At 41.1% G+C, this 16206-nt stretch overlaps 1 protein-coding gene across 2 annotated transcripts in view; it reads left to right on the top strand.

The window, feature by feature from the left end:
• The window catches only part of LOC103368562 (contactin-4-like), a 173632-nt gene that overhangs the window by 48707 nt on the left and 108719 nt on the right, over positions 1-16206 (top strand). For both annotated transcript variants that reach the window (XM_008296971.1, XM_008296970.1), the window contains exon 3: positions 16067-16199. In XM_008296971.1, coding sequence (XP_008295193.1) covers positions 16067-16199 — 133 coding nt within the window. The remainder of the gene's footprint in view (positions 1-16066; positions 16200-16206) is intronic.

Raw genomic sequence — 16206 nt, 5'->3', positions numbered from 1 at the left:
TTTGGACCGTCCAATTTGGTCCCATGGCTAGCTAGCGATCTCTAGCTAGGCAAGTCAGATAACAGAAATATTAAGTTAAAGTTTTCCTTTCATTGCATATTGTGTAGTAGACCACTACAACTTGCCACACTTGTAATGAACACTGAGGGACTACAGTACCCATAATGCAACACAAGGTGATAAAGAGACGTCTTATCAACGACGTGAAAAAGGCGGCTTTTCACCTTTCGCTTTTCAACCACATTTAGACGTATGGCAAAGCCATCTTTTCAATGTCTTTTTTTTGCTGGGTGGGACAGTTCCATGTGTTTTATTGCTAATTAAGTGAAGCTGACTAACCCTCAGCTCACCGTTGGCGGCCAAGATGGAATTCACTACAAATCTGAAATGATCTGGGGTTCTGGCAAAGAGTTTAAGAGGTTTTTATATTTTTTGGGAAGGCTTGTCCCTGCTGCCTCTAGTTCTCTGATATAGAAAACAGTTAAAACTTCAACTTCAACTCAAGACAGGTAATCAATCACAGTGCCTCCACCACCATTCAATCACACTGTAAGTGTGGCAGCAATAGAAGCTGACAGATGTTCACTGTGATGAGTGACATGTCTCAAGTTAAGGTTCCACAAATGAAGTTTTAAAGAGTAGCTCGATAACCGAAAACCAGGCGCTGCATGGAAAGTGGGAGGAAATGTTCAAAATGTAAAACCCTCAGAGAGTTTAAAGTAAGTTAGATTTCTCTGTCATAATCCAGAAGCATGAGAAATAACTTGAATTTCACCCTAAATATATTGATTCTAACGTCCCACGAGGGTTCTTCTTCAACCTCAAGTCATCAGGGGGCTTTTTGCTCGACTATCTCAGCAACTACTAAAGATAAAAGCCTGATTTTTTCTCTGTTATTTCTCATTGTGCCATTAAATTATAATCTGCAAACCTGGACAAACAGATCAAATAGTCTCTGAATATGAGCTGGTTGAAATATAAGAAAAAATAATTGAAGTTATCATGAAAATCCACATCTTTGAGCACAAAAACGGACAATAATAGATGATGCAGAAGTTGACTCAACTGTAGATTTGTGTCACAATAATACAAAACATGTAGACGACTCATCCAAGTACAGCGGAGTTTCAAAAGGATTATTTGTCTGAATGGCGTGATGAGAAGTAGCTGTTAAGGTTTTATATCTCTAATAGTTTCTGAAATCTTGTCTTTAAACAGGCTTAAATTTCAATTTTCAAAAACAGATGTGCTGAAAGTGGGTTGAAGGGCAAGTAAATAAAATAGAATAAATAAAAAATAAAGAAATTAGGGAAGAAGAATCAGAAATATCTTTATTGCCATCCATATTTTGTGCTTAAGGGTTTCCAGGCCAATCAAAGATGTCCGAATAAAAACTGTTTTGAGATGGAGCGACTGTCTGGTGCTACCCATCCGATGAACATACTCTCTTTAATCAACTCCCGAGGTTTAATATTGTTGACTAACTAACGGACATGTGGCATCTGTAAAAGCAGCGGCGCTCCTTGATGTCGCAATAACTGCCATCCAGAATGATGCACTCTCCTAATGTGTCTCCATAATCATCGTCGTTGACCGTGAAGGGCATTTCTTAGGTTGACGTGCATGTCAGATGGCCTTTTATGTCAAGGACTCTTCTAGCCAGTGTTGCCCCGATCACTTCGGGCCATTTTGCAGTGACAGGATGAACATTGACCTCTGTCATTCCACTGGCTGAGCAGCCTGCGGTGAGGCTGCCGGTGCCAGGCCAGCTGAGCCATGCTGCTAGGCAGACTCCGTGGCCCTTTGCCCCCCCTGGGTCTGAGTCCGTGCACACCTCCAAACCGGACCAGCTGTCCCCACTTCATTATGTGCTGATTAGGAGTAGATTACTCTATGAGCCGGGGTTGATCATCTTATTCACAAGAACTGCAGCTGATAGAAAGTAGTCACTCATATCTCTACCGTTCGAGTGATTTGACTCGCTCGGGTTTTCATTGTTTTAAACGCTGTTCTCTGGCCTATTAAAGCTTTCATTAGGGGGTTGAGATCTGCTTGATGACAGTATTAGTGAAAGCTCAGCTGTAGCCCACCAAATTGAAGCGCATGTCTGGCTAACCTCGGAGCCGGCGTCTCTAGGTGCACTCACCTGCTCTTCCTCAAGAGGAGCAATTATGTCGAGATGAAGGAGGCGGAGGGGATCCCCAGAAGGCCTCCGAGCCGAGCCCTTTGCTAATTGGCAGTGTTCGGGATTCAGAGTGGATTCAAGAGAAGTGCTTTCCTCTCGTCTCTCCGCTGCCCCGACGTCTTTGTTTTGCTTTGTTTTGCTTTGTCAACTCTTGCCTTTTGATATGCATATCAATACATGTTTTATTCATGGACTTTTGGCGTAAAATCAGTCAAGATCACCTTGCTGTTGTCTGTAGGCGCAAGAACTGTTGTGCATGTGTACGCGCGCTCCGAGTTGCCATTTCAAAGCTAATTTTGCGACGCCGCCTCACAGTCGTGCAACCCAAAGAAATGAATGATTTATGTGACTGTCACTCCGAGGGTGCAGAACAACCAAGACTGTACATCCCACATCATTCTTCTCACTCCTCCGACAGCTTCTCTTTTTCTTTTTTTTTTTTAACGAGACAGCGATGCTAATTGAGTGGCTGGAAAAGAACACTGATGAGATGTTCCTGGCAGAGGCAGGGTAAGGTGGGAGAGGGGAGGTAGAACTGGAGGGGTTTACTATACCCACATCCCACATAAGGGAAAAGAAGCAGTAACTCTTTCACCGGGCTTCATGTTAATCATAATGCTAAAGATGTGAACTTTAATTAAAAAATTCTTTTATCATAATCGTGTCGACATTTATTAAATCTCAAGATCCTGCTGCGGCGGAGGCCGTACTATCTGTGAAATCACAGAGAAACTACGGTGCGTTATGCAAGTTTGCCTGATTATCTGATTATCCGATAGCACCACAAGCTGCTATCAGATTGAACTTCTATTTCATGCAGACTTTGACCTCTCGAGGCAGGGACTCCATAGGAAGGGTAACTCATTAAGGGGCTCCGCCTGCGACCATAAAACCAGAGTTACGATGCTTCAGTATCAATAAGGATCCCACTACAGCAAAAAGGAGACGCACTCTGTATTCTGTGAACATCGTTAAAGCCTGGTAGAAACTTCAAATTTTGGCTTTGGAGGTGCAACTGCCTGTGCTGCCTTGCAAACAACATGCTGAGTAGCGAAGGAGCAAAATGGTGTGACTTTGTTTTGACTCACAAAGTAGTTGGAGGAGGCCTGGGTGGTTGGACGGGTCAACAAAGCATCATTGGATTGCTGTTGATTTCTCATTTCCTACTGACAGTCTTCATTAGTTCATACCCAAGATCACAAGTCGTCATTTTAGCCATGCCAACAAGGATCACGTAGGTAGCATTTTCGAAAATGTGCTAATTAGCATAGACTGTGTAAAAGATGGACGTAGCTACCGTGACGTCACCCGTTGGTTTCTGCACTGAGAAAATGAAGCCAGGGTTTTGCTACTTTCTGGTTGACATCTTGGATTTTTGGAGCCAGTGACGCAAAAATCGTTGGAGGGGGGCGGAGCCATAGGAGCAGCGATTGGTCAGACGGATTGAGAGGCGGGCTCTCTCTGCCCGCCCACATTTACCACCTTCTGCTCGCTTCATCTGTATGGTCGCTGCCGACTGTCAATCAAGCCAGCCACGCCCCTTGCCCCACAAAATTTTTACTATTTAAAAAATTCAGTATTGATTTATTTTCAGATTGGCCACCTGATCTCTGAATTTGACCATGAAAACTAATAAGAAAAAAATCCTGAGCTGTAGGAATGCAGTATGTCATAATCTGTGATCACTTCTTTTCTAATTCAAGTCTATGGGAGCCAGGGCTTTTTGGAGCCAGCAGCTAGCGGACGTAGGTTTTTGACACTTCTGGGTTGGCTTCATTTTTCAGGGCCTATGCTAATTAGTTTAGCTTAGCCAAAGTAACAAAATCAACCTAAAGCCTTCAGGTAATAAAAATGTAGCTGTATGTAATGTAGAAAACACACATGCAAAAGGATGTATCAACATTTTACACAGGTTTATGCATGTTTTTCCTGCCAAGAGTTAGTCCAGCACAGTCCTTTGTCAGACTGTTAGCTTGGAAGCCAGGGGGAAAATAGCCACCTGCTCCATCCGAACATCAAAAAACCAACCATTAGCTAGAAATTCTGATCAAAACTCAATACAACGTCTCATTTTTACACTACTACTACTACACTACTTGGACTGAGTCAGGCTAGCTTAGTCCTACTTTTTGGTCTTTATCCTAAGGAAAGCTAACCGACCTTTGGTGCTAGCTTCATATTTACAGACACGAGAATGTATTCAATCTTCTCACACCGGTTTATCTGTCTAAACCTATTCAATCCATTGTCGGGTAGCAAAATCCGTGTCTACCTGTAGAAACCCTGTAGATTTATCGTAGTATAAAACTATGTTGCCAAGGCGATAGGGGCATTCACATCACACCAAACCCAGTTGTGTCATTGTGTAGGACACTTATGAGCAACCTATTTTGTGTCATTACATTCGTACGACTTGTTGTGAAGGTGAGCTTCCTCCTTTTGTTGTTCCGTGCCAGGTGCCGCTGCCTGGATGCTACGCCGGTGTTACATCATACATGCTACGGCTTGTATGCTCATTTATCACTTCACTGGGGAATTCAGTTACCCCGATGAGGGCTACGCGTCTGTCTGAGTGGAAAAAAAAAAAAAACAACACGAGCCCAATTACACCGTTCAGACGCATCGTAATTGGAGAGCCAAGGAATAAGAAAAATATGATTTATTTCTGTCTCAAAAAAAAAAACCTCTTGGCGTACGGCGGAGAGCTCGTAACGCCGAATGGCTCGGCGTCTGCACTGCAGACTGTGCAGTAAACTGTAAAAGGGCCACATCAGAGAGCCATGCTGTTCACTAACCATGCACAATAAATTTACAGCATGCTTAATAGTGTTGGCAAAAAAAGAGCAGCGGTGGCGGGCAAAGCAAACAAAAGGTCTGTTTGGAAGCAATCGTTTGCTCCAAAGCACAAGCAGTACTTACAGGGATTATTCAGGAAATCATGAGTCAGGAGTTTCTTCTGACTGTATTCAGGGATAACATACAGCGTTCATCCTTTTTCTTTGATGCATATTTCTGAACATAAAAATGTGCTAATCAAATTGTATAAATAAAAACCTCATTGTGTTTCTTTTCCCAAAATATTTCCATCCACCGACCAGCTTTTTTTTTCCTCCAGAACCTTTTTCTATTCCTGCTGACCTAAGCATAGCAAACAAAAAAAGCTATTTCACATTTCACACATGAAGAACTCCGACATGGGTGTCCTCAAATTTCCTTTCCTAGAATAGTTTGTGCCTCATCTCTGTAGGTGTTCTATTGTGGCGCCAATGGTGGCAAAAACCTTTTCCAAGCAGGTCAGAGTCGGCGCATGAAGTCAGTTCAGGACGGCCAAATCAGAACTGTTTTCAGGCCCCTTAATCTTCTCCTTTATGGCCAGCTTAAGCGAGGGGACAGCGTAGTCGGCCCAAAAATATCTCCCTTCCAGCTCTTAGAAGATCCGCGCTGATACCATGTGAATAGCTGTTTGATTGTGGCATTGTTGGATGACATTAAAACCTGCCAGCCCCTCAGTGGATTAGTTTCAAAGACCCGGCGCACACAAGGCTGTAGCAGCCGCCGACGGACTGAAGGCTCTGCAAATGGGTTGCTGTTTTTCGCAGGGCAATATTTGTGCGACTAGAATGATGCCCAGACAGCACAATCTTCCTGTAAAGTGTTGCATTTTTAATTTTAAACTTTTGCTGTCAAGGGAAAAGGGAAATGAAATCATTGCTCTACGCTGTGGGGAAAAAAAAGACTGCTATAGACACAACCTACATCAATCAATCAAGACGAGGAGCCAAAACTCCTGAGTCAGAAACTCACAAAAATATCTGGGACAGTAAACATATTAACCCTCTAAATCCACCAGTAGCTTTGAAAGACGTGCTATCTTTAAAAAACAAAACAAAAGGAGTCCATTTATCAGGACCACAACCTGCAGGAACAGAAAGAACTGACAGATTTTCCAAGTCTCATTTAAATATTTGCCACAAACTCAGCGTTTTCATTTGCCAGATTATAGCATCAGTGACTCAGCTGCATCCCACAGTCACGTGACTGAAACTCTGGCTGAGCTGATACACAGTCAGATTTTAAATAATGTCTGTAGTCTGTAAAAAAAATACTATTTATTGCATAAAATGAATCAACATGTTCGACATCCTGATTTAATATTTGCAACATAAATAATCAAAGAAATTTAGCTTTTGCTTTTTTCTATGATTAATAGCAGTTTAACATTTGTTATGTAAGTGTGTGTACGGTTTATTTTTATTGCGTGCTTGTAGCAGTTTGGGATTTGTTTTAAATCAAAAGTGCTTTATAAATAAAATGTTCTATTATTTGTCAAAGTCCATAGTTCTGTCTACTTCTAGCTTTTTCATACAGATGTAGGCCTGTGTATTACAGTTAAAGGGGGGAAAAAACGAGCCTAAATAAGAAAAAATGTGAAGGGAGCTAAAAACACTTATAATATATATATATCATATCATCTTTAAATGAAGATATACATCTATTAAAAGCATCTGAATTCATTGAATAGAAAAGAAAAACAAACATCTAAATTGATTTTGGGGTCACACATCCAAACTGGAAATATTTCTACAGCTTTACAGAAACATCAGTGAAGATAACAGAACACCTCACTGTAAAACTACCACAACAAATTTTAAATTGTTGTTTTAAAAGGTGGCGCAGTTGGTAGCACTGTTGCCTCCCAGCAAGAAGGTCGCTGCTCGCAGGTCTTTCTGCGTGGAGTTTGCATGTTCTCCCCGTGCAGCGTGGGTTCTCTCCTGGTTCTCTGGCTTCTTTCCACACAGTCCAAAAACATCCATCCATCCATTATCTATACACGCTTAATCCTCACGAGGGTCGCGGGGGGCTGGAGTCTATCCCAGCTGACTTAGGGTGAAGGCGGGAGACACCCTGGACAGGTAACCAGTCTATCATAGGGCTACACTTAGAGACAGACAACCAAGCACACTCACATTCACACCTACGGACAATTTAGAATCACCAGTTAACCTCAACATGTTTTTGGACTGTGTGGGAGGAAGCTGGAGAACCTGGAGAGAACCCACGCTGCACGGGGAGAACATGTAAACTCCATGTAGAAAGACCTGCGACCTGTGACCTTCTTGCTGTGAGGCAACGGTGCTAACCAACTGCGCCACCTTGCAGCCCGTCCAAACACATGCTGAGGTTAATTGGTGATTCTAAATTGTCCGTAGGTGTGAATGTGAGTGTGCTTGGTTGTCTGTCTCTAAGTGTAGCCCTGTGATAGACTGGTGACCTGTTTGGATGGATGTTTTAAAAGCAAACTTTTGAGAACAAAGTATGTTACTGAACTTTAAATTACTAGCAGTGAAGACAAAGGTTTATAAGAAGCAAACAATGGTATGGGGGAATTCAGATGTAGTCAAAACATTTGTGCCAACAGTAAAATTAGTCAAGGAAATTGAAGAACTAAACATGGGACATTCGCACCACTTTTGGCATTTTTAAATCAAAGCTGAAGACCCACTTTTTCAGATTGGCTTTCAATTCGGACTGTTTTTCTATGTGCACGTATTCTATTTATTCTTCACTTCTTATATTGTTTTGGTGTATTTTAAGTACTTCTGGAAGGCTTTTAATAACCTGCAGCACTATGGCCTTTCCACATAAACCTGTGTTTCATGTATTTGCTTGTATGTGCTGCTTTTACGGCTTTGTAAAGGGCTATACAAATACAATTTGATTGATTGATTGATTGATTGATTGATTGATTGATTGATTGATTGATTGATGTGGGAGCCTCCCAACAAGACATCATCTAAATAGAAGTTTCTCTAAGCAGTAGCTGTAAAGCCTCCATCCAGTGTCTGTCCCGTCTTTTTAGAACTAGGTCAAGGTTGCCTTTTAAAGGATTTTTTATTTTTTCCGAATGCCAATGAAAAATTGATCTAATTTTAAGAACAACTGTATCAATTATTAACGTGTAATTGTCTCAGATGGTTGAGATTTGGCTCAGGAGTTTGGCTTCCCGTCTCTGACTGGCTGCTACAGCTTCAGTGTTTGTGCGCCGTTTCACAAACTCCTTCGTCAGATAATGTATTTTTCCCAAATTCATTTCGCTTATAATTTCTGTTTGTAATGTGTTCACAGCTGATAAATGTAGAAGCGTGCACATCAAACCCTAATTATACAATTTAATCTCAACTGTTGTAGGGGTTGTGTCGTTTCTTTCTGCTCGCAATTAGAGAGCCAATCAGTTTCGGCTTCTGTTTGAGGTCTGACCTAATCAGCCAAAACACCAGAGAACTTTTTTTCTTTTTTTTTTTCCCCTTAATTAGACTTTGCTAACTGATGTCATGATTGGTAATCTGTTCATATGCAGGACATTCATGTTCATAGAAATGCCGGGATGACCTAATGCCACGTCATCCAATAACAGGGCAGAAAACAAAGATTTCTCGTTCAGTGTTTTTAATCCAATTAGCAGCCGTTATCCTGTATAGTGTTAACTTTTAGGGAGACTTTTTCTCATGCCTCTTGGCTTCGATAGAGGTTTGATGAGATCCGAACCAGAAAAAATGCTGGATAAAAAAATACAGCGATAAAAGCGAAACTACCAAAATAAATACGGGATTCGCCGATGATGCATTCAGATGAGAGAAAGAATTTTCAGACTGTCATAAAGAAAAGTGAGGACGGCAAAGATCAAAGAGTTTTTTCTACATGTGTACGTATTTTTCATCCTATTTAAGTTCCCAAAAAATCTCAAAATGTCATCATAATGTAGGCAATAGTCAGTTTTTATAGCACTGGAGGTATTCCCCGTGGCGGTAACCTGGCGCTTTGAGCTGACATGTTTCTCTAACAGAGTTGCATGCAGATGTAAGAGTGAGAAGAGCAACAGCCTGTTTCCAGGCGTGCGACGGCCTACTGGGAGATCTGGTACCTGAGCATTAGAGAAACACCGAGTTCCGTGATATTAATGGTGACCTACTTCTGCTCGGCACACACGTGGACATGCTAAACAGCATCATCTGCGCCAGAGAAGAGGAAAACGCTTCTAGCTGCTTTTGTTTAAGCTGAAACAAAGCTGGGGTTAACCTCAGGCCTGTAGTCACACCACAAAGTGACATTCAGTCAAATCGGGGGACTGGAGGCTCGGTGACTACTCGCAGGGCTCAGTGGTGAACTGCTGTCGCTGGCTAGCTGCTGTAGCCTCCGTCTGTTTTTCTTTCTACTGTTCTGCATTTTGTGTGCAGCAATAAATTCACTAAAGTTTTTTAAATAATAAAGAAAAAAAAGGAACATTTATGCAAAATGATTAATGCAAAATGTTGCTTTATTTTTAGTTAATTTTATTTGTTTACATTATTTTTTTTGGACTGCAAGATGAAAGTTGCAAATGTTGCACAGATCTGACTTTGACATCACAATCAGATATTAATCCTCATTTAACATCACCTTCCTACTGTTATATAATAATAAAAATAAATACATAAAAAATAGAATAATATATATGTTTTGCTTTATCATTATTATTATTATTATTGTTATTATTATTATTATTATTATTAATAATAATAATAATAATAATAATAATAATAATAGATTTTATTTATAGGGCGCTTTTCACAAAGATGCTTTACATGTTAAAAAATAAAAACAAAACAAATAGAAAACAAGGCAAATACAAGTATACAGAATAAGTTAAACTAAAGAAAACAGAACAAACAGTTGGAAAAGCAAAAAAAATAAAGAAATAAAAGAAAATAAATAAAAAATAAATACATACATACATAGTTAATGTTGTTTAGATAATGTGATGTGTGTAGATTCGTGAGGTGACGGGTTGAAAGCAGTGTGAACAGGTGTGTTTTTAATTTGGACTTGAAAGCAGTAGGGTCAACAGTGTCACGAATGTCTTGTGGGAGTGAGTTCCTACAGAGAAGGCTCTGTTCCCCCAGGTTCGGAGTCTGGGCAGTATGATTCCATTTAATCTAAGTTCATAATAATTTTTAGATGCCACATTAATCTGGATCCCTGCACAACCTCTTATTGTGAAAAGAAATAAACTTGTCTAATGCAACTCTTACATACAAGTAATGCAGATGACATTATTTAAAGGGCGGCTGTGGCTCAGGTGGTAGAGCGGGTTGTCCTCCAACGGCAAGGTTGATGGTTTGAACCCTTCGCCCCTCCACAGTCAAAGTGTCCTTGGGCAAGACACTGAACCCGAAGTGGCTCCCAATGGCAGGCAGCACCTCGCATGGCAGGTCTGTGGCCATTGGTGTGTGAATGGGTGAATGAGAAACACATTGTAAAGTGTAGACCATTTACCATTTATCATTTATTTGCAGAATATTACCACAATACCTTCACTGGTGTTGTATTTTAAAGATACAAAATTAAGCACAATGATAAAGTGAAAACTGTTTTAAGAAAAATATGCTGCGTAAGCATAAATATATATGTATATATTCTGTTTATGTTTACTTAACACACGGTTAGTGATCTGATTTGGCAAAAAAAACGCACTCAATTAAAACGGGGTGGAAATGTCGGAGCAGATGGCTTCAGTGGTGTTTTCACAGCAGTTCTATTAAAATAGCTCTGCTGATTGTAATACAGATATTAATCTTCACTGGAATAAAACTGAGTGATGTAGGATTTCTGTCACTTTATCGGCTCAGATAAAGCAAGTTTCTTTTCTTTCTTTTTTTTTTGTTCTGACAAATGTGGATTAATGGAGCCTATTGCAGCCCGTTGGGGATCTTAGCTTCTTTCTCACAGCTGCTTTTTAATAATTGTTTTAATTTATTTATTAATTTTCAGGTTAAGGTTGGATGAATGTGCCTTTTTCTGCCTTTTGTACAGCGTTAAAGTTATTATTGATACACAGCAGATGTTGGAGAGCCCTCAGCTCTGTAAAGTCAAACTATTGACTTCAGCCACAGTCCGTTTTATGTGAGCGCTGCCTGTTGAGAAATAAACATATTGTTATTTCATTTTGTCCAAGAATTGATGAGGTTACAGTGGACACACATAGTCTGTAACCAAAATACTGAATTTGCTAGATAAGACTTGTTGTGTCCTTGAATGACCTGAGTAATTACTGGAGGATGATCAGGCAACAACAAACTCATGCCAAAACATAATTAGAAGGGAAAAAGATGAGCATGCACTTCGCTGTATTGTTGTTTTTTTAATATATATATATATATTGTAAATCCTCTTCTGGATGGATGCTGGTTAATGGCTAAAAGGCATTTCCCAGCAAAACCCAAGCAGCGCTGTGCTGAGCGGTGGTAAGTCATGACTACAATTAAAAACATAAATCTAAGCCACCACTGTACAACGGATGCAGGTTTCATTCTCCTCTGTTCAACCTCTCTCTCTCCAGACCTGCATGCTTGTCAGAGGTGATACCTTTTTAAATTTTGTGTTCGGGGTTTTTGCATAAAAAAAGAATAGCTTACCCCACACTAAAATTAACATGTAGCCTGAATGCTTCTGGGGGGATTGGAAGCAGACTCTGATGCTGTAAAAACGGGAGGTGTGCGAGGAAACACTGTCTTGAATTAGATTGCCTATTGAGCAGTTCTTTGAATTATGCATTACCCTGAGCATGTCATTCTGTCCAGCTATGCATAGATCTGTCACTGCTTTCGCACAACGCTGAATCGTCCTGTTGCTTAAAAGTTGGTGTGGTTCGAGGACACAATAACGGCTTTTGCGATCTCCATTGTGGAGGCCGTGTATACAAAAGAATGTATTCCACTGCTTGAATTTGAGAAATGATTTGCTTTTTAAATATTGCTTTTTTTTTAATGGATGGAGTTTCTGTTTTGTCAGTTGCCAGTTTTACCCCCACATAGGTGGTATGAGGGTCAAAAGGTCAATGAAATCATCATGAGTTATGAGCTGGAGGCTGCAAATATTTATACTGAATTTCATGGGATTTGGGGAGTCGTAGTTTTGCAGATATTGTGCTACAAAGTGTGCAGTCGAAGTTCGTTTATACAACAGTAACGTTGGCCCGTACGGAGCCCTGGAGGTGTTTCAAGCTCAAACCAGGACCGTGATATGGTGTGATCTGCAGGATTTGGTGGTAGTCATGTTGTTCTGTCGTCTCACCTGCCCTCCATCGCGGTTTCTCCTCAGACCAAAGTTCCCATCGGTTCTAATGTCCAGTCCGTAGCTGTGTCCCGATTCGGGGTCTGCATCATTCTGAGGCGGCACTCGAAGAGCGAATGTGTCACAGTGGCATGACCAAGCCTGTCCCATTTCGAAGGCAAAATGAGCAGACCTTATGTGGCCCTGCCCATCCAGTGAGTTAGTGAGGGTTGGAGCATATGGCAGACTCTGAAATGGAAGTATTGGGTCGTCTCCATTGCCCCCAGTATGGGATTAAAAAAAATAATCAAAATTTCTGATTGTGTCTTGTCAAAATACTTAAGTCTCTGTTGTCAACTTCAGCTGTTAAAGTTGGTAAGTGAAAGGATAATTGTTCTGAAATACAAGGAACTAGAAGTCCTCCAGAGGCCAGGAAGTCCTATTTAACAATCAAACTATGCATTCTTTGAAGACATGGCGACATGGCGACTCTTGGTCTATCAGTTCTCTTCTTTTCCTGGTCTTAATCGGTCGTGTTCCTTTTGGTTTTGCAGCACTCTTACCATGAATTAGTGATTCTCAGACTTCCGCCATCAGCTGAGAAGCATTGATGTTGGCTCTTATCTGAGTTTCAATTAACTGTTGATTTCCGAGGCTGAAACTCTAATGAACGTCTCCGCAGCAGACGGGAACTCTTGGTCTTCGTTTTCTTGGAGGGCGGTCCTCGTGGGAGCCGGTTTCATCCCAGGGTTTAATGATCTTTGTGACTGAACTTGAAGAAACTTTCTAAAAATGTGTGACCTTCAAAGTAATGATGGACTTCTGACATGGATTACTACAGTAGTCCAACAACAACGTGATAAACTGATGATCTGAAACACATGACGAAGGCAAAACATCCCACTGGTTAATATCTGACTAGGCTCATCTATTATTGAAAACCGTAATAAAGCTAGTTACAGTGCCAGTGGTGTGTTGAGCTGTCATCAAGGCAAACAGTGGCTACTTTGAGTCTTAAATCTATAATTATTCGTATTTTTATTGACCTAAACAACTTGATTTTGTTAAACGATTAATGTTTTAATGCCGTATAAAGTCATTTGTGCTTGAGGTACAGCATGATTTGATTTGATTATAGTCAGTGACATCTTGTTTTAACCACATGTTGCAGAACTGTGGCGTTTTTAAAGTGACATCCTCTTAAATTCTCACTGAAATAAATAAAGCTGCACCAATAAAACACTCCCTGCAACCTCCATCCTGCCCTGCTCAAGCATGCACCGCGAGATTTGACGTGTTGCACAAGCAGCAATGTAGGATTTGAACATTTTTTATGTCCGTTGCACTCAGTTTAAATGTAACGTAGGCCGTCCAGTAGCAACATAAGTCCACCTTCCACAGCTGTGGGTCATTAGCAAAGTAACTTCCTGGTCAAGACAGACTCCATGAGGCCATATTCTGCTCCACTCGAACAAGCATGGAAACTCAATAAGGAAGTGGGAAGGGCAAGAGAGAAAGAAAAAAAAAAACGCGTGTACTTGACTTCCTGATAATATATTAATGTCATCATCTGGCTCTAAGTCCCGTACTTTTAGACGATGATTCAGCTGTATGCCGCAGCCTGTGTGAATACTTTAGAGCTCATTATCCGCAGCACAGTCAGAACAGCAGTCACTTCTCATCTTCTGCCGTAGGAGGAAATTTGTGCGCCATGTCTTTAAATAAAGCCCGATGTCCCCGAATTCACTGCAACTGCCGAAACATACATTGTGTCTCCGCTTACATGGTCATCCTATGTGATTTCAGGAAGCTTTTCTCAACTTGGCAGGATCCCGTAATTGGCTGCAGGAGTTGTGATGCATGACAAAAATCAGTTCTAATATTCAGATTTATTGTTATGTTCAGGGAGGATGTTTCTTCATAGGAGGGCGAAGGAAGCCTCGGTTTGCACTTATGCTGTGTTAAAGGATCAGGCAGCTTAGGACAACTTTACTTGATATGGTTTTAATTTTTGCTTCAGCGTGGGATTCTACCTGTCAACAGCTCCAGTGTAAGAGTGTTTGGGCGTATCATCCAGTGACTAAGCAATGTCCTGCTTTTGATTTTACTTTTCTTGGTAAAGGTACAGTTCAGCCCTCCGAATCTTTCTCTACTTTCCATTATCTCCTTCCGAATTTAATCAAGCATACGTACCACAAGCTTTAAATGTTCTGTCGCTCACCGTGGGTTGAGATTGACCCTTCGTCATGAGCGGAATTTCAATCGGTAGGCTACCACCAGGTTAACAACGGCACGCGAATCACACCACGGGAAGGTTAAAAACAAACAGAAGACTTGCATTTTAGCTCATTTTCCGACGGCACCGACAGATAAAAGCACTTCAGTAATTTCATGAGTCACCGTTCATCACCGAAGCAACAACAAGCAGCTGTATTCATAATTCTCCTCGTGCCCTCCAGTGATGTTTCCATTGTAGTCGGCGCTATTTGTGGCTCGTTTCTGTATTTTCGTTGTGGATTTGCAGCACTTTCTTTCAAAACGCTGAATCCGTGTTGTCAAATTTGAGAGGATTTTCTTTCTTCTATTTGCAAGAGGTTTATTTTATTTAATTTTTTTTTCCCCAGCAGGTTTGTCTGTAATGGAAAATATATAAATACCACAATTCACCATGCAAAAGGGCTTTTAGTTAGACCGCTATGGATAAGGAGAACAACAAAAGACACATTTGTACTTTAACCAAGCTTATAGGGTGGACTTTTTAGGGATGTTTCAGGGGGTTCGCTTTGCAACTTGCAACCTCACTAGTTTGCCTCTACCTCCCAATGTGAAGCGGTGTTCATTTTTCATTTTCTTGGAACGGTCTTTCTTTTTTCTTAGTCCTAACCTATTAATCATGCGTGCATTTACTTACACATACACCCAGCCACATTACACAGGACACCCACCAAAATAAATGGTCTTCCACTTGTAGCGTCCCGTACTTATTTGTTTGATTCAATAAGCTTCTCTGTAGTCTGTTTTATGCGCTTATGATGCACTGAAAAAGAAAAAGTGAGCTCCATCAAGTGCTGTACCATCAGCGCTGCTGTTCAGGTGAAGTATTTTCAGCAGAAATTGGCTCAGACTTCTAAAGAGGAACATGCTTTTAAAAGAAATAATTTGTCTTCGTTTTTAGATTACAGGCTTCTTCAAGGAAAATCCGAGAGCTATATTTCTCTTCGATTTGATAAAAGCCTCAAAAGAAAATAATAAAGGCTCCTCCACGTAAAAAAATCAGCCGACTGGTATCACAGGCAAATCAGGCTGATTCTGCTACGCTACGACCAAAACAAAGAGCACGCAAGAAGTGCTAATGGCTGCTCTAATGGACGAACTGAGACTTTTTGTTTTGTCATTCGCGCCAATGAGCTCTAGCAACACGAAACCATCTATTACACCTCTGTTTGGGAACATAATGCCAACATCATTGGGGAATTAAATAAATAAATGAAAGAACAAGTTGACCGGAGAGGATGAGGTGAACGTTCTTCCAGACGGATGTCCCACATAAATCAGCCTCTATATCCTATTACCGCCTAAGTAGCTGCCGAAGACACGTCTCACTTCAAATCAGTCTTCTCCGTGCCGCGGTTTTGTGACAGGCGGTTCAAATTGATATGTTTTGTCCGCTTGTGGTTTTGCCCTACGAAAGACTTAAAGCGGGCGTCAGCCCCATACTGCCGCTGACTAATTGGCTGTTATTGCAAATCCTCTGGTGTGTAAGTTTTGTTGCCTTTCCTTGTCGTCCTACAGAGAGCAGTGTCCTGCAGAGCCCCGTCTTCAGCAAGCAGCCCGGCAGCATCGTGTACCCCGTGGAGACCGTGGAGAAGAATAGGGAGGTGGTGTTCAGCTGCGAAGCCCAGGGAAGCCCGCCTCCCATCTATCGGTGAGTG

Source organism: Stegastes partitus, unplaced genomic scaffold, assembly GCF_000690725.1.
Source record: "Stegastes partitus isolate 25-593 unplaced genomic scaffold, Stegastes_partitus-1.0.2 Scaffold1173, whole genome shotgun sequence".
NCBI classification, from domain to species: domain Eukaryota; kingdom Metazoa; phylum Chordata; class Actinopteri; family Pomacentridae; genus Stegastes; species Stegastes partitus.
Note: the sequence above shows the minus strand (reverse complement) of the source record. Positions and strands in the feature narration are given on the sequence as shown.